This window comes from Cygnus olor, chromosome 27, assembly GCF_009769625.2.
Source record: "Cygnus olor isolate bCygOlo1 chromosome 27, bCygOlo1.pri.v2, whole genome shotgun sequence".
Taxonomy (NCBI): Eukaryota; Metazoa; Chordata; class Aves; order Anseriformes; family Anatidae; genus Cygnus; species Cygnus olor.
The window spans coordinates 1,956,736-1,980,799 of NC_049195.1; the positions used below are offsets into that span (position 1 = coordinate 1,956,736).

At 42.3% G+C, this 24,064-nt stretch overlaps 1 protein-coding gene and 1 long non-coding RNA gene across 3 annotated transcripts in view; both read left to right on the plus strand.

Annotated features, from left to right (window-relative positions):
- The window catches only part of LRRTM4 (leucine rich repeat transmembrane neuronal 4), a 207,634-nt gene extending 195,327 nt beyond the window's left edge, over positions 1-12,307 (plus strand). The window contains exons 5-6 of one of the 2 annotated variants that reach the window (XR_005814857.1): positions 11,009-11,604; positions 11,781-12,307. Coding sequence is in view for 1 of the 2 variants with exons in the window: in XM_040538445.1 (XP_040394379.1) it covers positions 11,009-11,230 (222 nt within the window). In the remaining variant the exon portion in view is untranslated. Of the gene's footprint in view, positions 1-11,008; positions 11,627-11,780 lie in introns of those variants that run through there. The other variant, XM_040538445.1, reaches the window with a different exon arrangement.
- A 481-nt stretch (positions 12,308-12,788) lies between these two features.
- LOC121060572 lies at positions 12,789-17,197 on the plus strand. The gene is made up of 4 exons (XR_005814877.1): positions 12,789-12,949; positions 13,844-13,934; positions 15,775-15,862; positions 16,742-17,197. It is a non-coding gene; the product is annotated as an uncharacterized LOC121060572 (long non-coding RNA).
- The last annotated feature ends 6,867 nt before the right edge of the window (positions 17,198-24,064 follow it).

The window sequence follows — 24,064 nt, forward strand, 5'->3', positions numbered from 1 at the left end:
GCTGCCCCCAGTCCTCCAGCCTCTGCCCTAAGCAGCGTGTCACCCGCAGCTTAGCGCCATCCTGCCAACGCTTCACCCTCATCCCTAAATTATCTTCTTTCCCTGAACCCAAAATAGCCATTTCCCTCCAGCTCTGCCGTACTGTTCCTTCCCTTACGGCGCTGCGAGATCCTGAGCCTGTTCCTCAGCCTTTCAGTGAAGATGGAGGTTATATAAATCCTCACCCCAATATGAGTCATATAGCAGTACCTTTTGGAAACTGGGGGGTTGCAGTCGCCTCTCAGCGTAGGCACACTGCTCCCATCAGCGCTAATGGAAGTGACATGCATCAGGAGGAGAGGCTGTCCCTTCTGCTGCTGGATTAATGTTCTTTCCAGTGTGTTTGTTCCACCGTACACACTGATTCCTCTGCTAGGAGACAGTGGAGGCAATTAAAACGTTGTAATTTCTCATGAAGAGAATCCTGCTGAGACATTCAGCCTAATAGGAGCTCCCTCCCGTGTCCAAGAAGGTCTGTAGTGCCAGCGGTTTGTTCTATCCCACTGGAGCAAATTTATCCCAAAGGAAATTAGTATCTCGCTGTCTTCTCAGGAGAAATAATAACGCCTTGAATTTGCGCTCAGACACAGTCACAATGCTTTGCTCACTCCTCTGCTGTTGGTTTCTTAAGACCTTTCTGGTCTACAGCTCTGGATGTTGATGATCTGGCATAGACCATCTGATGCCCAGACCAGGGGAAACAACAGTAGCATGAGCTTCTGTAGCTTTTTTTTTTTTCTTTTTCTGCCATTTATTTCTCTCTTGGTTCCCATTTTCTGCCCCTTCAAATCGTCTCAGGGTGATTGAAAAATGAAACAAATGATCTGCTTGCCTTAGATCGATGCCATAATGTTGAGCATTGAATTTTAAACGCTGATGGAGGAGAAGGGCTCTGTCACCCTACAGCTTGTTGGGGATGCAGGGTGTGGATGCTGTCTCTATATTTAATATTACCGCATTAAACGGAATTAGTGCCAGTTATAAATGTGGCTTTAAGCATTTGTTTTCAACCAGAAATAGGTTGAGACTGTCACCTGACTCCAACCAAAACCTTTTGGGTATAGCATAACTAGATAATGGAGGAGGAAAAGCTTCCTACTTTTTATCAGTGTGATAAGGGACCCAGTATCCCCTTTCTTCTAGCACCAGTAGTTTTTAATCACAAGCCCTCATGTTGCATTGTTTATAACTGCTTATGCCTTGAGGACGAAATACTGTGCAATTCGAGTCGTGTGCCTCTAGCTTCCAGGAGTACGTTTGTGGTGTCTTCACGTTCAGCTTTCATGTACAACTTTAAATAGTATTTAAAACTCTTGAAAAAGCCATCAATTTCTGGATAGTCCTTTTGCACACTGTAAGTTCTGTGCAGATCTAATGAAAAGGCAGTATTTTAGTATGTGACAGAGACTTGTTTCAATCATTCTCCAGTGCCTTCATTTGTCAGTGTGGCAGTGACATTATCAGATGTTCACGTTAAATACTGCACTTATTTATTGTGGGTAACGGATGGAGCAGGTTGCCATCTTTCTGATCGCTGCATGGAAAAAGAACTCTGCCTTTTCCTCTATTGCTGTCATTCTTTTTCGACAGAAGCAGAGTGCTCTGCTTCCCAAACTGGCTGCTGGACCTTTTGCAGAGGCTCTGCTTCACCTCCCAGGTGCCTTTTCCTGGCATTTCCAGTATGGACGTAGGTGGCTGTGGCACCTGCTGTGCTAAAATCCAGGGAGGAGCTTCCCCAGGATCAGGTAAACAGGCATGGTGTTTGGCCTCGCTGGCTGAGAGCATGCCTTGCTGGAAAAGGGAAATGACAGGAAAATTTGCAGCCTTTTCTACTCAGAGCATCCATCTCCATCTGCTTCGTTTTCCTGGCTCCTCTCCTCTGCTCCACGTAGGACTCAACCAGAGGGAGCTGGCACCGAGGTGATGCCTCTTGGGCTTTTTTTTCTCCCTCCATCCGCCCTGTTGCTGCAGGATATCCTGTGACCCCAGCAAGGTATCAGAAGCAGAAGGTCAGCCTTGCCTTTCGAGGGCAGCCGCTGTGCAGTCAGCTGGTCGATCCTCCTGTCTGGGACGGGGGCATGGGAGAGCCAAGGATTCCAGTTTGTTCACGTGCAAGTAGGAGGGAACAGCAAGTACTGGGGCTGGAGGAAGGCTCCCAGTTAGGAATGTCCTCTTCTCACCCTGATTGTTTTAATGCCTTTTGCAGGTGGTGTGAGGAGCTGTGATCACGGTGCTGTGATCCTTAAGAGTGCAGTTGCAAATCCGACCATCTGCCAAAGGGTGCGGAGCCATCCCCGGGCCCAGGAGGGTGCCTCAGGCTCTTAAATATGTGGGAAGATCCAGCCCCGTGGTATTTCAGGCCTGAAATGCCAGCAATTTAGAAAGCTAAGTGAAGCTGGGAGCGTTGGAGGTCAGGAGAATGCTCTGTGGACGTTATTACCACACTGCTGACCTGTGCTCTGCTCTTTCTTCTTGATCCCTTGGAGACTTGGCTCGATGGACCTTTGCCTTGTCCTCGGAGGTTAAGTACAAATGATCTACGCTTAGCAGCTCGTAATGCGATACTTAGGGAGCAGGAATTCCTCTGGAGAATCTTGCTTTTTAAAGTATCTAAATGAAGACTGAGGTGCCTTAAAAGAAACTCAAGATCTGAATGCCTGTGTGCTTCGGCACCCAAAGATACCGGAGGGACTCGAGGTAGGGAACTGCTGCAAGGCACTGCGGGGCTTCTGCAAAGCTGATCTTCTGTCCTTAAGTAATGTGAAAGCTTTTTTGAAACCCCAACCTCCCCGTCCTGTTGAATTCTATAGGAAATTATCCTAATAGCACTGAAAGCAATATTAATGGCTTTCCAATTAGAATATCTGGATAGTTTGTTTATTTTATCGGCCCTCCACGGCGGAAAATCGAAGGTTACTGGGAATCTCACTTCAAGCTTTTCATCAGCGAGCCTTTTTGTCACGAGCAGATACTCCATGAAATACAGATAAAGCTATTTAGAAGAAATATTTTGCCCAAGGAACAATAACAAGGCTTAGAAGGCTTTCTCCTTTCTGGGAGTTCTCTTTAGGGAAACCTTTTCATTTACTGATTGAAAGATGAAATTGGCCCGTAGAGGGAGCAGTGCGGTGTGCATGATTTTCCTCCTGATCTTTGGAGAAACACACTTAGTTAAGCAATCTGTGGAGAGGTTTGGTTTTAAAGGGAAAGGCATGTGGGTGATGGGCTGGAAGGATTAGGGAGCTATCTGTAGGGAAGGAAAGGGAAACTTAAAATCTAGTTCATGATAGGAGCAGAACTGACAGTGTGATATTATGTAGGGGTTTAAGACATGAAATACACTCTGCAACGACGGAATAAATCATAAAATTCTGCCTTTATGGTAAACCCTGTATAGCTTACAGACATTTTAAAAGTTGATGAAATTTTTAATGCCGTATGAAAAATTAATAGATGTGTTTTAATCAACTTTTTTTTTTATATGGAATCAATTTTGCAGTATTATATGGTCCTATAGATCCATAATTTTCTTACTACCATGACATATAATTTATTAGGTTAATATGCTTATAATCATTTTTAATACACTGTTGTTTAATTCCTGTGGTTATTTATTATGTCTGTAAATGATGAGTTTACTTTGTTATGAACTATAAATGGAAATGTAAGAGGCCATGCAGAAGTACCTGCTGGCTGCACTCTCTTCTGCCCTGTGCCTCCTGCCTGCTCTTCCTCTACACTTGTCCTAGTAGGATCTCTCTCCTGATAGTTTATGTCAATTTTGGGATCCCATTTTCCCAGCTAGAAATACAAGAATTGAGTAAGAATAGTGTCCCCCCTGCCAGTCGTTTGTAATATTTAGGCTCCAAACTTCCACTGATACCAATTTTATTTTTACTAGGACACGACCCAAGACCTACCATCCACAACCTTCCACTGATTTTCTCTGCAGGTTAAGTTCAAATACAGAAAAGGTTCCTGATCCATAGCTAGATGGAGATGCCCCTGCCCTCTTCCAGCCCCCGAATGCTTGATGAGAGCTCAGGCTTGGCTCTGAAGACCTTGATTTCATCCCCAGGTCTGGTCCGAGCAGTCCCTATCCCAGATGCTCTCTGCTTGCTTTGATGGACGTTTGGTAACTGCAGGCTGCTGAAGGCACTGCCCGGTTTGGGCCACGACATATCCAGCAGCTGCATTTCAGTGAGTAGCAGGGCTCTGCCTTAGCCACAGCTCCAGCTGGGCCGCTGAGATCCCAGGGGATCACTGATCCTCTTCCCTCTATTCTGTGTGCTTGCTGGCGGACGTGTGCCTCTGTCAGCAGCAAGGCATCGTGCAGAGAGCTAAAAGGCTGTAGGATGCTCACGGAGAGCCATTTGTAGGACTGTCACGGTGGGAATAAGCTAAGGAGACATTGTCTAGGACAAAAAACCTTCTTCATCCAGCACTTAAGACCGTACATGTGTGTGTGTGTGCAGGAAACCAGGAATAATGGCAATACATCCCCCAACACCACCTGTCTGTGGCTGCACATTCTCAATTTCTTGGTGAAAACCAGGAGATGCAGACCTGGTGGGGGATCCCCTCGTGATAGGAATGATTTCAGGGTGGCAGTGGGCTCAGCACCACGTGGCTTGGGCTCCGTGGCTACACCCTGAGGCTTCCTTCTTGTGCCTGACTCCCAGAGGGAGCTGCACAGACCGTTAATCTGATTTGGGAGGAAATAGATGGAGGAGGCACCCAAGTGGCTTCTGTCTGGAGTGGGGAGGAAATTGAACATGAAATTGCAGGGAATTGATTGAGGGAATTGCACCTACAATTCAAGCTACCGAAGGGATCCTGCTTAATGCTTCGTGCCTAATGTAGGCACACCAACCTCAGGCAGTTCCCAGCGGGATCTGTAACTCTTAGAAAACCTGGGCTAATTACAGATATTGAAGACCTTCACATAAAAATCAAGTTGACAGTTCTCCTGAAATGCTTGGATGTCGCACAGACGACTTCAGTAAAAGCAGTTCTCCAAAAAACCTCACACCACCCTGTAACGGAGTGCTCAGACTTTCGGGGTCTGCATTTTTTTTTTTTAATAAATGCAATTTTGATTTATTTTTTTTGCCAAAATGAGATTTACCTTAGGCAACACAAATTTCAGAACAAAAGGTTTATTTAAAATAAAAAAACAGCTAGCCACTCTTGTGTTTATTCCAATTGGAAACCGAATAAAACACATAGCCATTGGTATTTCAGAACTACCTTTAAAGTCCGTATTTTGTCCATTTTAATGGGTTTATCAGGAAGTATCTGATTGTGTGTTTTCCTGAAGAGGAATGTTTTTCTGAACTGACTCCAAAGGGATGTTCCAGGGTTGTTAGCTGTCATTTTTCAGCAGCATGAAATCCACTGAAATTGTTTATACCAGCTATATCTGCCTAATGTACCTAATCAATCTATCTCTAAGGTGAAGCAGTATGCTTCGCTAATTGTAAAGCTGTGATAGTATGTCTTGCTTATTTTTACTCTAAATTATGTTAGGGTTTTAAATGAACTCTGAATTTGATTTATCAACATCTATGGTGTTAATTCAGCAATGAAGTCATGGTGTTCTGTTACTAAATATTAGCACTAATGAGAAAGCATAGCTTCCATATTTTGTAACGCTGAGTTTCCACTACATATGGACAACTTCTGAATTTGTGTGTAATTTAATCATGTAATCACTAACTAGGCAAGTATTTACACGTAATTCGGTTTACCTGGGTTATAGAATACCAGCAAATCTGAAACTAGATAATGTTTAACTGCCCGAAAATATTCATGCTTCGTTTTTTGTTTTTTTAGAAATGTGTCTAATGCAAGGCAGTGGTGGTTGTCCTGTTCCATTTTCCATCAGGATAAATACAGCTTGTCCTTAGTTTTTAAAATGGAGTGTTCTTCCTCATTGGGAACACGAGCAACAGAACTGAAGACCTAAACAGGGTAAGGACAAGGTACTCAGACTGAGACAGCTGAAATGGTCTGGCACGACACTTCCATCACCGTGCTCCAGCTTTTAGGCTCTTGCCAGTTACGTGCCTGAGGTTCCTGTGGCAGTTTGTGCCCTCATGCCGTTCTGCTTTCAGGGAAAAAAATAAAGTGAGCTCCCTGCCACCACAGACCTCTTCCAGAAACTCTGCTGAGATTGTCAGCCCGTCCTTATATTACGGGTCTGTCCTTTTGGTGATAATCCCGGTCCTATGAGTCATTCAGACATCCATGGCCATTCTTGTTTCTCAAGAAAGATTTTCCTTCTTTTTCCTTCTCTGCAGGATAATGAATGGTTGGAGATCTTTCTTCAAAACCAAGCTGAAAGGAAAAACTCGTAATATTTCCAACATGAAATAGATCTGTTCTGAAAAGCTTTGTTTCCAAAATTTGATTTAACAGTTTACCAGGAAATTATTTCAACCTGGGACTGCTAGTGATTAGATCTTGCAGAACTGCGAGTGATTCTGTGCGAGACAGAGCGTTAATCTCTGTCTGATCCTCAGCTAGTCTTCCCTGTAGTAAGTCTGGTGCTGTGAGCAAAGAAGATACTTAAGCAGGAGTTGCAGTCACCACGAAGAACTTGGTATTGTGTTAAATTCTCTTGGTGTTACTTGATGTAAGGTGTCTTAGCTTCAAGTTCATAGCAGGGCTGAATTTCAGGTTGTCTCAAGCCTCCTGGTGCGAGGCAGTGCAAGCAATTAAGGGTGAATGAGGGCGTTTAACATGCTATGAAAGATGGTAGGGAAAATATTTTAGAAATATGGTCACTTGGTATTCATTTAGGACCTAAGCCAATATTCTTTAAAGCTCCTCAAGTTCAGTGGGTATTTAGCTATGGTTTCATCCTTGCTCACATACTTTTTAAGTTCCAGAATAAGGATTTTTATTGCTGTTTTGTTTAAAAATCTAGGTACTAATGGCTGCATCCATGTGAAGCAGAACTTGAAACCGAACTCTTATCACTGAAATTTTTAAAGTGAACTTTCTTGTGTATTAAACATCCGCATTTTAGAGAGTAAGTTAGTTACCTCCCAGTATTTCTGATGCAAGTAACTAAAGCTGCTGATAAAAATCAGTGTGGTGTTTAAAAATAAAAAATGCCTGAACTGAAATGTGGATACATGTTGAAATGACTTGGTGTTTAACTGAACATCATTTTTGAATGTCAAGGGAAAACTGGACAGGGAATGTTGAGAAATATCTTGAATGCAGATGTGGGATTTCACTGAGTCTCAGGTAAACTGAAGTTAGTCCGGCTTGTTTTGAAGGAAGTTGTTATTTGGCAGCAACGCTCTTGAGCCATTAACCTCTCCAATGTCAATTCAGCTTCAAAAGGGAAGATTTACATTCCTGAATTTCCACCACTAAATCTTTTATCTTGCTCCTGTAGCTGGGGGTTTATGCAAATTTTACTTGTAATAGAACATTTGTTTCAAGTGCGTGGCTCCTAAGATGCAATGTTTATTACATTTCCAGGGAAGATCTGCAGAGGTGCAGGCTTCAGAAGTTAATGCGAGCTAACTAATCCAGCCCATTAGCCAAAAACCCTTGCTGAACACTTGAAGTGCTTATAAAGCTTGGTGTTTAATAGAGTCGGTGCTTTCTTTGGAGAAGAGATTCATTCATTCATCAACTTAATCAACTGTGTGCAGCACTGGAGAGGCCGTACGCTCCCTTATGGCAAGGCGTTAGAGCAGAGGATGGCATCCTGCTTGCTTTTAGCCCATGTGTGGCACCTCTGTGTCCAGCACGTGTGTGTCAGTGACTTTGGAGTGCATCCCCTTGTTAGTCATAGAATGGTTTGGATTGGATGGGAACCTAAAGATCACAGAAAAAAAACCCACAAATTTAAAGAGTTTTTTAGCACAAATGGCTGCAGCGAGTGGCGTGGAGGAGACAGCAAAAGGCACCGTGCCAGAGCATCCTGGTTCTGTTCCTGCCTCTACCTTTGGTTTGCTAGCAGGTAAATTCTCACCCTTCCTCCCCTTTTCCCCCCAGTGAAAACTGTGTCTTCCAGGGAAGAGGCCGTAAGATAGTGATGGCAGAATCCCAGGGTCTGCGTTTACTTTGGGGGAGGTTATTGGTAACCTGTTCGGTGTTCTTCCTTTTGGTCATCTGCTTTTTATTTCCTCTCTCGGAGGCCGTAGCAGCTAAAAGGCCCCAGCTTAGGTCAGAGCAGGCTTGCTTCAGTCCCTGCACAAACACCCTTGCCTCAAAGACCTCCAGTCTCCAAGGGCAAGCAGGGGCAGGACATCATCTTCTCATTTTCCAGCTCATAAAATGACTCGTCGAAGGTCGTATCTCTTGGCATCTCAGGCACTAGTTCTGTAGCAATAATGAAACAAAATAAAAGTTACTTTAGAACCTGAAGAAAAATATTTTTAAAATTAATTTTCATCAACTTAGATGCTTTTAAAATATTAATATTTTTTTTTGAATGAAAAGCAGAACAGCTTTGCAAATGATGTCCTTGGTGTTTTTCCATCCTTTTTACTTACATCTGAATGAGTGGCGGTGCATCTGCCCACCTCTGCAATAGTTTGTATAGTCGCAGCCGTGTCCTGAAAAAGCTTTTGTGAGCCCGGTGTTCATGCACTGCTGTTTCATTGTAAGTGAAAACTGATCATGACAATCGTGTCTTTCTGGAAGCAGTGTCGGGGAAGGAAAGCAGGCTGGGTTCTGGGGCCTCAGCCCTCTGGGGCTTTCCCTTTGAGCAGGAAGGTTCCTGGGCTTCCCACCTCGATTCGAGAGGCATCCCAAAAACTTTCTTCATTTACTCCTCACTGGAGGTAGCTCAAGGATGATGCTTCTGGCAGGATTTTGACATGATTCTCTTAAATTCCCTTGATGAGATCTAGGACCTAAAAGAGGGAGAAAAAGGGCAGTAGAAGGGCCATGCCTGAGAACAGGGAGGTGCACATCCATAGCTGGGCTTCCTTCATCTTGAAACACTTTCTCCAGATAAACGTGCAACTCTAAGCTCAAGAATAGCCTGATACACCTAATTATTATTTTTTTACACTAATAAAGACTATCCACCTTTCCTACACGTATGAGGCACACCAACCTCTATTAACGTGACCTCAGACATACACAAAGATGACTTTTTAAGTGAAAACAATTGAGAGGTTCTCTTCAACCAACCCGGCTGGAAAGGAAACAAGTTTATCCACTGTTCAGGGATGCTGTTGAGATCCTGATTCCTCTGACTCCTGTTTGGAGAAGGGGAGAAAACAAGTAAACAGCGCTGCATGCAGGACTCAGGTGGTTAATGTACTGTGTATTATTGCTGTAAAGCCAAGACCTCAATCTCTCAACTCTCCAGAACACAAACAGTCCTTGGCTTTTATAGAACCATAAAGAGCTGCCTTAAAGGCTGAGGACAAATTCCAGCCCTGATACAAATTGGCACAGATATTACTGTATCCAAAGGGAGGTAAGAGTTTCTTGCACTAGGGCTGAATTTGATCCACAAGTGAATACAGTTGTCCCATCAAATTCTGCCGAGCAGCTTGTCTTCTGCATGCTTGCCATTCAACTGTCACGTAAAATGACGTTTTCAGCGGAGCTCCAGCTAGTGGAAGAGTTTTGGAAGCTCTCCAGCGTTCTGCAGAGAAATGGGGGGAGGATTCTTGCTGCTTATCAAATCCAAATGCAAGAGGAACTCTCGCCCTGCAGAACTTATAATTGTTCTTAATGCCTTTTGCTTTTTATGTACCTGTTTGAATGATGTGCACCTTGCAATGAACATTTGTGATAAATTAGTGCTGTAGTCTTCGCTTAAAGTTCAGCGTGGAAAATAAAGAGGCATTTGTTACAAGATTGAATTATATGTAGGCAACCTCCTGCTATAATGAGCTCAGGTTTTCTAGCTGTGTTAGAATAAACTCTTGCCTGTATCTCCTGCAGTGTGTGATTTTTTTTCCTAAGAGCACATTTCCTTCTACGCGATCAGCTCATCTCTTGCAGATGATAAAATTATCTGCAAAGATTTGTGTCTGATGTGCCATAAATCGTACTTACTTGTAGGATTAACATTTGCAAACATAGGACGTTTATGAAAAATAGGAAAGGGGGGGAAATTTGGAATTTTTGTATTTACATTAGAAAAAAGTAAAATCAGGATAGTTCTTGTAGACTTTTCCAGTACATTTTTACAAGGTGTGGATCTGCTCAGCTCCAGCAAGCATCCATAAAGGCTCTTTGAGGCTCCTGGTGAGGTTGGTAAGATAAGGAACCCACGAAATCATGACCTTGGGCAAGCTGCTTTGTCGTAGGAGGAATAAACGTGTGGTCCAGCCGTGCTGAAAGCTGGAATCGTAGAATACCCTGGAATGGATGGGACCCATAGGGATCTGTGAGTCCAACTTGTAGGTCCTCATAGGACCACCCAAAAATGAGACCATGTGTCTGAGAGCATTGTCCAAAGGATTCTTAAACTCTGGCAGGCTCAGGGCCATGACTGCTGCCCTAGGGAGGCTGCCCAGTGCCCAGCCACCCTCCTCGTGAAGAACCTTTGCCTGACATCCAGCTGTGGCACCTTCATGCCGTTAACACCAGCTACACGTGCTGGCCGTCAGCATTTCGAGTCCTTTGACATGCTCACACTGGGCTGGCTTTTGTAGAAATGCTCAGCCCCTTTCTAGGCACTGGTTTTTAAAGGTTTGTCTTACCAGCAGCTTCCAGTTTACCCTTCCTAGCCAGGTGGTGCATTGCATAGGCTTTCAGCAGATGTAACATCCGTGCACAAGTGGGGACCCACCAACTAAGACAAATTTAAGTAGTCCTGTTGAAGAGAGAACTGCAGGTGCTGCATACAACCTAGAAGTATCAAAGGTTTGTCTTCCTGCGAGGGTGTTTGAGGCTGCGCTGCGATACGAGCTGAAGAAATGCATGGCTAAATGCACTGCTGACACGTTTCTCTTTCTCGGTCTCTTCTCTCGTGCAGGTTCCTCACCACATGAAGACTTTACCCTATTACAGTTACGACCAACCGGTGATCGGATACTGCCAAGCCCACAAGCCTCTCCATGTAAATAAGGGGTACGACACCATGTCCCGGGAGCAGGCTGAGACGACCAACCTGGAACTCAGTCGAGACCACAGCTTCATAGCTACGATTGCGCGTTCGGCTGCTCCAGCCATTTACATTGAGAGAATACCAAACTAATGACGGAGGCGACTTCTTCAGGGGGCGGAGTGGGGAGTTCTTTTGAGGGACCTTTCATCTCAGAAGAGACCAGGGCAAGAAGCTAAAATCTACCATTCCAGTTACAAATGTTCCAACACAGACAAAGGGAAGGGGATAAAGCAAACTCCGCAGACTGTGGAAATGCTGTCGTGCAGTACACACTGAGAACTTCAGGATTTTCTTTGCTTTAAACTTTCAAACAAATTCCTCAATGTAAATATTAAAGAGAGATTGTCGAGTTCTTATTAAAAAAAAATAGATTTCACTCTAGCTACATAAAGGGATGGATTAAGAGTTTTGTTTGTATATTTGATTTTTCTACATTGCACGGTTCCAGGGAAGGAGAACCACAGGTAAAAAATAAAGGGGCTGGGAAGGGCAAGGGGTTGGGTGGGATGGGTCAGCCATGATTCCTTATTAAGTGTTTATTACTCTTCAAAGATCTGTTTAATATTTTTGTTCTTTTTAAACAAACGAAAGATATATATTTTCTTTTTTCTTTTCTTTTCTTTCTTTTTTTTTTTTTTAGTGGTCAAACGCTAGTATTTCAAACCAGACATGGGCATTAAAGCTTATGTTGAACCAAAAGGACATTGGCAATTGATGCAGCAGAAACAAAGAAACTTGGGTGCATGTACATTTAAGAGACAGGCTGTACACTATGGAGGGTGCTTTTGATTTTTACTATCTTCATTGTGCTTCATTGTTGACACTATAATTACTTTTCGGGCTCTAAAAAAAGGGGAAAACATGCAAATGGTGTATCGACTCTCATATTTACAGTCCAGCGGTGCCGTAAGCAAAATTAATGGACATTTGGGAACCAAAATGGAAGTGATGTGCTTGAAATGGATCAGAAGGAAAATCTTTAAAAGCAAGAGTGTTTTGGTGAAACTCACTGGCTGACACAATTTCTAAAACACAGGAGAATGTGTAACATTGTTTTTTGTTTTTTTAATTAATTATTATGATCAGTTAGTTTTTGTGTAGTTTTTATCAATAAAATGACAACAACAAAAAAAAAGTGGTGGAAAAAAAATAAACATATTATTTTGTGGTTGGGACACCACAGCCAAGCTACTGTTTGAATGATTTCTCTGGTTGTGTGACACGGTGACTCAGTGGCCTAAGGGAACAACGCTCGGTCCTGTTTCACCTCTTCTTACTGCCAAAGGAATTGTTTGAGGTTTGGAAAAGTTGAGTCCAAAGAAGCTCAATGTATTGGGCCTGTCTAAAAAAAGGTTTTGAGGTGATTTTATAAAAAACACGTATATGATCCTGCAGGAGGGGAAAAAGGAGTGGGACAAGCCTTCTGGTTTTACTAAACGTTTTTTCTTCTTATATCAGAAGGCAGGTTTTTCAGATACAAACCCTGTGATGAAGCTACATTAGAAGCTAATGCTTTTAAGTGGAGGGTGAATAATACAACAATGGGCATTAGAATTCCTTGATTGTTTCAGGTACTTTATTGGGTGTATACACTTGGCCACAAGGTAAGGGTTTGATGCATGAATTTCTGGAAGTGCTGATACTTGTATCACGTTCACAACTTGATATTGTCTTCTGCATTTCTCACCTGAAAAACTTATGTATTTTTCTCTGAAAGGAAAGGAAGAATATGTATGGATGTATGCATTCTGTATGCTAGGCAGCTTGCAGGGAAACATGGACGTGCAAAGTCAACTGGCTGCATCGAAGGTAATGTATTTAGAATTAAGTGTTAGACAGGAAATGAAAAGAAAATGGAGTGAAAGGCTAGGTGATGAGTTTACAACCAGCTGCATTAGACATTGTGATATCTGTCAGCTTTAGCGCTGCTACAGACAGGGCAAAAGACGCTTGAAACACTAGGCTTCTTCAAATTGAGTTTAAAACATTGACCCACAGCCTATTAAGCTGAAAATAGAAGCATCTGCTCTCTCTCCCATTGATTCCTGTGGGCTCTGGATCAGCAGTAGAATACATTTCAGTGAGCATCAAAAGCCTAGTGGCATTCCCATGCTCCTAGGAGATGAGAACGGTAGTGGTTTTGTTACAAGGTTCATCACTGCGAGCACAGGCTTCTGGTTGAATTCATGCCTTTCTGCCTGTAAATGTTTTCTGCTGTTTAAAAACTGATGCCAGTTTGGGCAAGAAGTCTACAACTTTCTTTGGTATTCTTGATGATTTAGGAGGTCATGTTCTAAGAATGTGTTGGAGGCATAAAGCTATGCCTTACCTAAGTGCTAAAGGTCACAAAGAGCTGAATATTCATGCGGTGGGTTGCTTTGGATCGAAGCACGATGTCATGGCAGCATGTACCGAGCTACCTGAACTAGTGTTAATTAGGTGGTTGTAGTGATCAAACTAAAAGAGCTCTATACAAACCTATCTGGGACTCAAGATGTAACAGAAATTGTGTCTACCGTGGCTGCAATTACAACCAAAGAAATTTGATAAAACCTAGGTTTGAAAAAAGCCAGAATTGTAACATGTTCAACTCTAGTCTTTTTTTACGAGTTTCATATTTGTTTTTTGTTTTTCAAGTGTCAGTTCCTGGAATCATGATTATATTACACCTTCAGCTTAAAAATATGCCTGCACTCTTCTTAGGAAAGGTCTTTTCACTCCTCTTCATCCAGTTGTTTGGAGGGAAGTGGCTGTGCTCTGAAAGGGAGGATGGAACAGCTCACCAGATACCCAGGTAAGGCCCAAGAAATAATAATCTTTTGCGGTATCCCTAATGATTCCTCTCCTAGCAAGCACCAAGTAGTCTTACTGAAGAGATCTCGTTACCGAATGTTTGCTTATGATGGCATCTTTATGGTCACTGCACTGTGTCTGAGCGCTGAGAGTCGCAGAGCTCCCAAAGAAAGCTGCAGGCTTGCTGCAAGAGCTCACGGCTGTGCAATATCCAGGCAAGGTAGAAAAAAAAAATCAGCCTGACCTTCAGACCAAAGCTGTTGAACTTTGTGCTTTGCAAAAGACAACAACTGGTGCGACCAAATAATAGGTTCTGGAAGGCTTTGGGAAAAAAATTGACTGCTACCTGTCTCTCCTGCTAATAATTGCCTTGCAAATGTCAGTAGGGCACTGAAATTACACCGTGCTGGTAATGCTGTGGGTAGGAGTTGCAACCAAGGAAGAAGAGTCTATAAAAGCAATCTGCTGTTTGGAACTATTTCCAAGGCCGGCAATATTTGCCCTGAGATTTAGAAATCTTTTGAATAAGCTGCTGTTTCCCATAATGAATTGGAAATGTTCTGAAGATTGATACACACAATTTTGTCGTGACTGCCCATTGGAAAAAGTCCCTGAAGGAATTTGCCACGTTGTATGTGGGAAATCTAGTGCTTTTATAGGTATTTTTAAGCATCATGATGGTTTGAGTTTCTAAAGTATTAGAGTGAAGGGAATTATTTTTTAGGAGGTTCCAGCAATTGGGTTCCTTTAAATTCAGTTTTTTAAACCTATACAGAGGAGAAGGGGGTTGATAAGGCCATAGGTCGGTCAAGCTGGAATCTTGCCTTTAATTTAGAAAAAGAAATGACCCGTCTGATATTATTGCCCACACACAAGCATTGGAATGCCTGCCACCTAGCATGATAGCAATAAAGAAGTCTTAGACGGACTTTGTGGAGTTTGGTGTTGTTAGAGGAGAGGTTTTAATCTCGCTCCCCAGAAACTGCAGATTTCCAGGTGTTCCCCAGTGCCCTACGAGAGCAGCAAATGTTCTTCCTGATCACCATAGAGTTCTGCTCATCACTGGAAAGATGAGATTTGATTATCCTTACTGTAGCAAGTGTAATTAACAAATAAGAATAACTCAACCATTTCTTTAAAACTCCAGCCACCCTAACGCCGTACAGGTAGAAAAGTTAAAATAGAAATACAGAGAGGACAAATGCAAAATGAGGAAAGCCACAAATACAGCACTTCTGTCACCAAGGTCTGGGGGCACTGGTGGAGTTGCAGAAGCAAATGTTCCCTCATTTGCTTCTAGTGCAGTTATTTCACTGGTGCTTAATGCCCATTGTTTGCTTTGATGCCCTGGTGGCTGGCATTTTAATAATATGTAGGCAGGCTAGAGTAAATTAGTCTACAGAAGAGAATTATATCAGTCATTACTGGAGTCAGGGGATACATTACACCTTTGTCATTACTGTGCTAAGACACATTCTAGTGAGGCAAAAATAAAACTACGTTTGAGGCAGGCAGATCCCACGTTTCTCTCCCACAATGTCAGAGCCAAGCAGCCCCCCAGTGCTAACTCAGTGCTTTGGAGGTCTTCAATGAACTGGAGAGATGGGTGTGAACATGATCTGCTCGCTTCAAAGACACGATGAGCTTCAGTGACTTGATAAATCGCACTAGGCAATTATTTAGGCAACTTTAAAAATCAAGCAAGCTACACACTTGTTTATTTCTTATTTTTGTTGCATGATTGATCTACAGGTAAGACAAGCTTTCTGAAGTAGGTACAAATAAGCTGTTAAATGCATTCTTGCTTCTCTAAGTAATTTTTGTATTTTTTTTTCCTCTAGGAAGTATCCAAAATTGGGCAGAAAAGGAAGAGAGTCATTCCAAACTCAGTAGTAGCTGAACCATTGTGCATCTGCAAGGCAGCCTTGAGTAAGTGAGGAGTTACTGCCTCTCACGGAGGCAAGATGCAGGTGATCAGCTGCCAGTTGGCCAGGTAGTAGGTCTTATTCCTGTTGCATTCCTGTGGACACTATGGAGAGAACAACTGGCCTTGCCCTTGGTGAAGCAATGGCTTTTAAGACAGCTCATAGCATCAGCGGCTGCAGGAGCTCCAGGGGGGCTGCTGCCTTAACCATGTGGGGTCAGGCGATGCTGACTGTTACTGCTTTGCCACATGACCTTGAGAATACCAATTTCCTTTTTTTTTTTTTTTTCCCTCTTCCTAGATGTTAGCATGTCTCATTTCAATCAAAGGCTTTTCAGTGCGGAGCCTGCCTCTCATGCCCGGCATTTTGCACTAGTGCAGCCATGTTCTCAATGACAACTTCAGGTGCAACTGAAACAGAAATAAATAATAAAGCCTGAAAATCCCTTCATGTCTTTCCTCCTTCCCTGCCAGCGATACCCCCCAGTGATATTTTGCGTATTTAAAAGGCAAGCAAAATCAATGTGATAACGTAAAAACTATGGTTGCTCGTGACTTTCAATCAGCACTTCGGACTCCCCAGTGATCTGAAGCACACTCATTTGCTAAAAGTGTGTTCTCAGAACAGCAGGAACTAGGGGATCTTGATAGGCTGATGAAGCAGGAAAAAGAAAGCATTTTCTTCCAAAGTCCTCTTGGGATTTAGAGTTGAAACAGAAGGCAGCTATCATAAGCAGCAGTGGTAGCGTTTTGCTGGGGAAGAAAAAAAAAAAGCATACCCCAATAGTTTAGAACAAAATAGATTTTATGTCACCATCTTGTGACTTGCTTGTTTATTCAGGCTGAATTTTCAGGGAAAGAGATGGACTATTTTTTATTAAAAGCATGAAGACTGGGCAAATTAAATCACAGAGCAGTAGGAAAATTTGGGATGGAAAGGTCCTCTGGAGGTCATCTGGGTCAGCCTCCTGGTGAACACAGGTAACTTCCAAGTTACATCTGGTTGCTCACAGCCTTTCTTTTCTGGCTGCCTGGCACCTTACTTGAGAATTTCCTGGGGTTTCAGTGACCTGTTTGAGTTCATAGTGGTGTTTACCCTGCACGTGACCCAGTGCTGGATGCAAGGTCTGTAATCCTGGCTGCTATAAAGAACAGAAAAAAAAGTCCTTGTCCAAAGAACTTTTTCTCTGGGGATCACACCAGGAAAAGCAGATGGGTACAGATGTACAAAAGAGTACACAAATAGAGTATGGGCTGTAAGAAGCATTGGAAATAGGAATTTCAGTAGCTAGTATTGTGTTAAAAAGAAAGCAGTGCCATCCCTGAAACACCCTGAGCAATGTCAGGGAGCTTTTTTCCTCTTAAACTTAGGTAGAGGAGCCTACACGTGAGAGATTTGTGTTTCATATTGCAGCACCCCAACTGTGGGACTAAATTCCTTTTTAAGTTCCTTTTATTAGGCAAAAGAATGAACGGGTTCTCTAAACCGTAGCTAATGATATGCAGGTTGTAATTTATAAATAGCATGCTCAGTATTTGCAGTGTATTTATATCATATTATGTAAGATAAATTGTTGGCAAACATTTATAAAATATTTATTGGACATGCCACTGTTTGTTCAATGATTTATAAATCAATGCAGTAAAGTGTAAAGTGGTGACAGAGTTTCAGATAAATTCTTCACAAAATATTTGCTGTGCATCAATAATTCTGATATTAATTACTTTACAGTTTATCTGCAAGTGCTTTGGGAATGATACGCAGTTCACTTTCTCAGTAGCCCAACTAGCAAGGGGCTCGAAGCGTGGCTCAGATTATCTTCTAGACCTGCTTGGTGTTGGCGTACTTCAAGAACAAACAAATCTGTCCCTGTTCTGTGCATCACTGTTGAAAATCTGTTGTCAAAGGTTTGAGAACCAACAGCAAGTGGAATCAGCTGGAGATGCTGAGGCAGGAAACTCAGGGTGAGCACCTTCATCAACAGTTATCATAAGTTTAGTGGCCTGCTTACAGCAGTGACCAGTCTTGCCTCGCCATAATCTTTTTTCTGGGCTGGTTGAATCTCTCACATTCTCCACTTTCACATACAGGACATCTTTCTCTTTTTGCCATCCTTTTGTTGTAAGTCTCTGTTTCCATACGGACTGGCTTCCTAGGGACTTTGTTGCAATGAGGCATTTTTTTGGCTGGAGTTTGAGACCTTAGAGATTTATAGTTTTCTGTTTTCCTTCACCCAGAAAAGAAACAATAGGAATTGTAATAGGAACTGAGATTCTCATTTCGCTACAAGGTCCTAGCAGCCACGATGACTTCTTTGTCCCCGCCTCTGCTCTCTCAATAAAGCATTAAATGACTCAGAAGACCTGAAAACACTTGGGGCAAAAAAAAAAAAAAAAACAAAGGTTAAAATAAAAGAGGTGTTAAGGCTTCTGAAAAACGTGGTCTGTATTTAAGCCTGTCTTGTACTTTCCAGAGCACCTAAGAAAGAAACAGTTCTGTAAAAATAATGGATTATTAGTGCATTTAAAAGAAACAAAGTCTGCAGCTTGTCTGTTGCCTAGCAAAGAGTTTTCACATTATTTAAAAACACATTTACAGCAGCTGGTAGACAAGGCATAGCTGGGGAAGAGACGCAGCTTAGCTCTGATGGTTGAATTGCTTCACCTGGAGGTGGTCACAAGCTCTTGGCTCTGTGCAGAGGTTTGGGCTTCTGCAGTTTGGTGCTGTTGCTTTGTGGGGCTTTGGAAGAGCAGATCCCAGCAATGAGTCTACTTCCACACACCTACAAGTAAGTACCTGGAGCACATAACTCTTAAAATATGCCAAAATAAGGAATTTTTAGTCTTTAAAGAACTGAAGTCGCACCTGTTGAGATGCAAGTGTGTAGCAGTTTGTATTTATCCATGCAAATAAGTTTTGAAGTAGTGCTTGAAACTCAGTCTGGTCCAGTAGATCAGCATGCAGTCAGTTTGCTTAAATGCACAGAGTTTAAAAACGTAGTTGGTTTTAGAGTTGCAGAAAGTAAAATAACTTAGAGCGTTTTTGAAGTGTGCATCCCTATCTACCTATGTGCTTGTCTATGCAGATAAGTCAGCCGTAAGCTCTATGAAGTTGTTCTTAAATAAGTGTAGAATTAGCTTCTTGGATGGATTACCTCTTTGAGTTGGGAGAAACATTTAGATAAGTGTTAATGTTGTAGTGAAGATAGAATAGATAGAATAAAACGTATTGATTAACTGCTATCAATGAGAAGATACTGAAGTATGTAGCTACATAAATAGATATTTTAATATCTCTTGGTAGCAGTTAATTTATATGTTTTATTCACGTTCAATAACGTTTTTGGCGAGGAATTGCAGCACAACAAAATGGCTCTGAGCAGAAGCATCCTAATTGTGATCTGTGGAAATTTCAGATAGGTTTTGTGTGGCTTTGTTTTGCTCTGACTTTCCCTTTGAAAATAGACTTCTGGAGAGCAGCTCTGTAGAGAGGTAAAAGTGCCTTTAAGCCAAATGGGGCTATCTAAATGCATTACAGCTTATTGTGCTTGGACTTCCTTAGCTGTCTAACTGCTAAAAACAACCTTTAGGAATCTGGGTGAAGTGGGGATGGCAACAGGCGAGGCACATGTGAGATTGGTGTGCATTACTAGACTCCTGCTGGCAGTAACCATCAAAAGAAAATGTTGACTGATAGCCCTGGACAGTAAGCCCGAGAAGGGTCAGGTATTGTAGGCAAGGAAACGAGAACAAAACCTGGATGCAGTAACTGGTAAAGCTGCAGGAATCGCCACTGGGAGCCATCCCTTCGTTGTGAGCATCGCTGACCTCTCTTCAGGTCTTAGATTATCAGTGTAATACAGTTAGGCGTATCGATTGAAAGGCAGTGAATTTCTGTCTTGTCCAGTGCCTTTTGAAAGATGTTCTGTGGCACACTTGGTTTTCCTCTCGTGTCGCGCCTTATATCTTTTAGATGCTAAGTTCATCTGGGCAAGTTTTTCCTGGCTGTTTTTCCGTATATTTTTGGTGGAGCACTGTGCGTGGTGTCAGTTTGATAAATAATGCAAATGACAGATGGTTAAGACAGGTCAATAGAGATGTAGATGTACTAGTAGAAGGCTGTGCTGTGATGTCTGGAAGTCCAGAGTAAATTAATTGATGATGCATGATAAGAAAGGGACGTTTGTTAAAGCTGCACAGAATATAGCTTGTATGAAGTTCTGCTGAGGTTTCAGTTGTGCAGTTTAGAGACCTGTGTTCAGACTCACTACACACAGTAACCTTCAATCTGTATCACCCTAGACAGCTTAATAAGTATATGAAAACCTAAGCACAGGCCAGGCATGGCACACATCAGCTTAGTGCATCTCTTACGGAGAGGAAAGCTGGGTGAGGCCTAACAGCAGTGCCCTGCTGGTGCCCTAGAAGAAACGTCGCATCAGCTCCCTCTTGGCAGGGCCTCTGCCTTGTGTTAGGGGAGTAAAGTCAAAGGAGGGATGTGAGATTTCAGCCCAGGACCATCTGTGGTGCTTCACCTCATCTGTGTTCAGAGCTGGCAAAGCAGAGCTTGCTGTGCCCTGCACGGGCATGGCCTGGAGGGTTAAATGCATGGTCAGGTGAGCGAAATCCTGCTACAGGGAGTGGCCTAAAACGAGGTGGGAGCGATTCCACAGGGAGCAAGGCAGTGGGCCTTGAACTTTGATCCTGTCTTTCCAGTGCCCCAACTACCCCAATTTACTGGTATCTGTGCAGGATGGAGTAACATCGAAGAGGTAGAAAGCAACCCTGATGAGTGCTGTTTGGTAAACTGGTTCATCTTGTCCCCTGTTTTTCTTCTCCTGAAGACCGAATCCCTCAAGTTCCTGAGAACCCTCTGAGTAAGTAAAGGTACATAACCATTTTCCTCTGAGTTCTGCCTTTCAGTGCTCTGCGCCTCGGCTTGCCCATAGGTAGCTGCCTGCCTGAGTTAAATCCCTGTGGAAAGCACACATGGAAAACATCAAAAGCTTTTCTCTCTCGTTTGTGTTAGCAGAGCACAGAATTTTAGTATGTTTTAAACATTGAGACAGTTTTCTGAAGGATGTGGAAGCTGGAAATCAAGGTGACTTATGCTGCTAGGACTAACAGGACTGCACCCAGTCCTACCGTTTCTGCAGGTGTGACAAAACCCAGTGCATGCTAATGTAAATTTGTTGCTGCCTACCTGTCTGATCCTGGGCTATCAGAGTGTTTAAATAGCAGGAGTGGATGCTGCATAGAGAAAAAAGACAAAGAGAAGAGCTGCTGAATATCTGGTAGAAGCTGAGCAAGACTTACCACTTTGTCCCATTCTCGAACCACATGTAGAAAAGACTTGAGAAATGCTGATCTGTAGTATCAGTGGGCAGAGATTGTCTTTACATTCAAATGCTTACATTCAAGCACTGAGCCTGCTGCTTGGGGGCTCCTGAGCCTGACTGCACAGTGAACCCCCTGGAGAGCTTGTGAGCTCCTCAACCTGGCTCTCTGATCTTTATTTGTTGTGTCCCTTGTGAATCTCAACTGAATAATGATTTGGTGTTCAGCTGGGAGGAAGGAAGACTGGCACGGTGGCTATGAATATTTATGTTGAAGTATTAGGGGTTGTTTTAGTGTAAATAACAAAAATGTCATTGAATTCCTTCCAACAAAATTATCTGTGGTCCTGTTAGGATGTGTGAACGGAAGAAAGGCTTTTAGTCTTTGCAGGGTAAGCTGACCACTTATCTATGAAGATTATTTGATACTTGTTTATGTGGAGTTTTCTTGGTCTGTTCTTTGAAGCAATTGATTTTTTGGCTGTAGTAGGAGGGATGTTGCTAAATTAAAAAGGCTGCTGGCCTACTGTGAAAACTTTTGAACTTGCAAGAAAGGAGTTTCGGAACAAGTCCTTTTTGAACAAGGAAAAGAAAAAGAAATTTGTAGGGAGAAGTGGAGTGCAGTTGAACACTGGCTTTTAAAAACCATAAAGGGTATCCTGACAATTATGAAAAAATACTTAGTTTTTGCTTTTGTTCAGATTAAGGTGCACTATTTTAGATTTTTACATGGAATTGGGATTTACAGTAGAGGTTTCAACCTTCTGAGAGGCATCAATATTTCAAAAGCACAAGAAAGTTGGTTTACAAACTATTCAGTGGTATTAAATAATGTATATGTACTTGTGAAGAAAACAAAAAATCAATAGCTATTGCAAGTTTAGCTCTGCATGAATCCTAAGGAAATGTCAACAGTTCTTTTCTGTGCTATTTCTGTTGTGCCCATCAAATGGCTTGGGTTCTCTTTTGAAATGATTTTTCAATATTGGCTTTTACAGTGTGGTAAGTTTTTATGCTGACCGTTCTTGGAGGAGCCTAAATTCATGTCTTTATCCTCAGAAATGAGTTTACAGAGACCTTTAAACATTTCTCGGAAAAATGTCAATGAAGTGATGGGTAATGAAATGCATTGCCCTCTTCATGCAACAGAAGTCTCAACTGTTTGCTTGTGTTGTCCTTACTCAAACTAGGGATGCTGGTTTCCTATAAATGTCTGTGTCAAGGGCTGTGTGTTTCCCCAGATGCTTAGGAATTACTGTTTGGGTGGGTGTCCTTGTGCAGTCTGTCTCCTACTTGCATTGTTATTTTTGTTTCAGAACAAAAGTGTTCCTTTCTTGTACAAGTAGAAAAAGAGAACTCAGGTAGACACCATGGGAGTACTAGTGTGTGCAGGCAGAGTAGTGTGTGTGGCTTGCCAGTCTCTAACTTCATGCCCTACTATCAAAAGGTGGCCAAAAATTAGGGAAAGTGTTTAAATGGCTTGTACAAAGGTGAGTTTTTAAACCCTACAGTGATTCAATTAAAGACAACTAGTAAAAGTTTAGCCTGCGGGGTGGCGCAGCCTTTGGTGACATGAGTAGAACGATTTATTTTTTGGTACCAAATTACAATGATTATAGGTGCTTTTGCATCTAAAAAAATAGAGGTTATGTTAGAAGGAGTGGCTAATGGTGATTGTTATTCAATAATCTGTTCAGTTCTACAATCCTGTGAAAGACCCCCTGATCTTTTGGGTTTCAAGAGCCCTTTTAACATCTCAATCCATAATAGGTGTATATAGCTTTTATAAAATCAGTTTATAGACAAGCAAGTGTTACTGTCTGTGACTATCTATAATCTACATTGAAGTATATCTATATTCTTAAAAGTTTTACATGATAGCTATCAAGTTTTAGATTGCAGTGCAGATACTGGTGCTGAATAGTATGAGTGCTCTTGGTGAAATTAGATGGAGTGTGTAAAAGTCAAGCACTACTTGTGGTGAGCGAGGACATCTAATCCTTCTCCAGGAGGGAAAAGATATGGCATACCTAAAAGCAACATATTTGTGGGCTCTTCTGCAGCATTGTTGGTGCTTTAAATTGCTTCCTTCTGGCGTCATGATCATGAAGACAGACCTGCCAATTTCAAAAGTAGTATCTTGCTTGAATTAGACCAGCATACAGTAGTATACATGCAGTATGCAAGCTAATAAAGACAGGTAAGGGCTCACATGTTTGGGCATAGGGTGACAGCTTCTTGGTGGCAGGATTGATTATAGTAGCCCCCTTGCTTCTCATTTTGTTGCCTCAATATACCCGTTAGGATGGCCAAGTGGTAAACTTGGCTACAAATGGATCGATTGGGTGGCAAAATGGTCAGGAATGGGAAGGAGAGCAGAAAACAGCAACAGCATAACCTGCCATCGCTGGCACCACAGTTGAGACTGTTGAGCCTTGCTGTCAATAACCACCTTCCTGCCTTGTGCATCTGAACAAGAAATGATGGGAAGTTTCAGCTGCTTTGCTACCCATTAATGCCTCATTTCACTCCCTGAAAAATGAAGTTGACATAAACTGGTGGTTTCCAAATGATCTGTAAGTATCTAGTTTAATGACTGAGTTAGAGCTTTGTAAATATTTGCAAATCGGGATGTGGAATTAGCCTGTGTAATGCATGCAAGCAATGTAATTTTCAATTTAGTTATCAATGTAAACAGTAATTTAAACCTGATCCTAATGCGGGTTTACATTGCTTTCTGGGAAAGCGATGAGATTTATAATTTGCATCCATTTTCAAAGTGAGGTCTTGTCACAGGTGTCCGCAACAGAGTTGGAGGCTTCAGGTTGTCTGGTTCAGCTTTGCAGAACCCTGTGGACTCGCATGATCCTG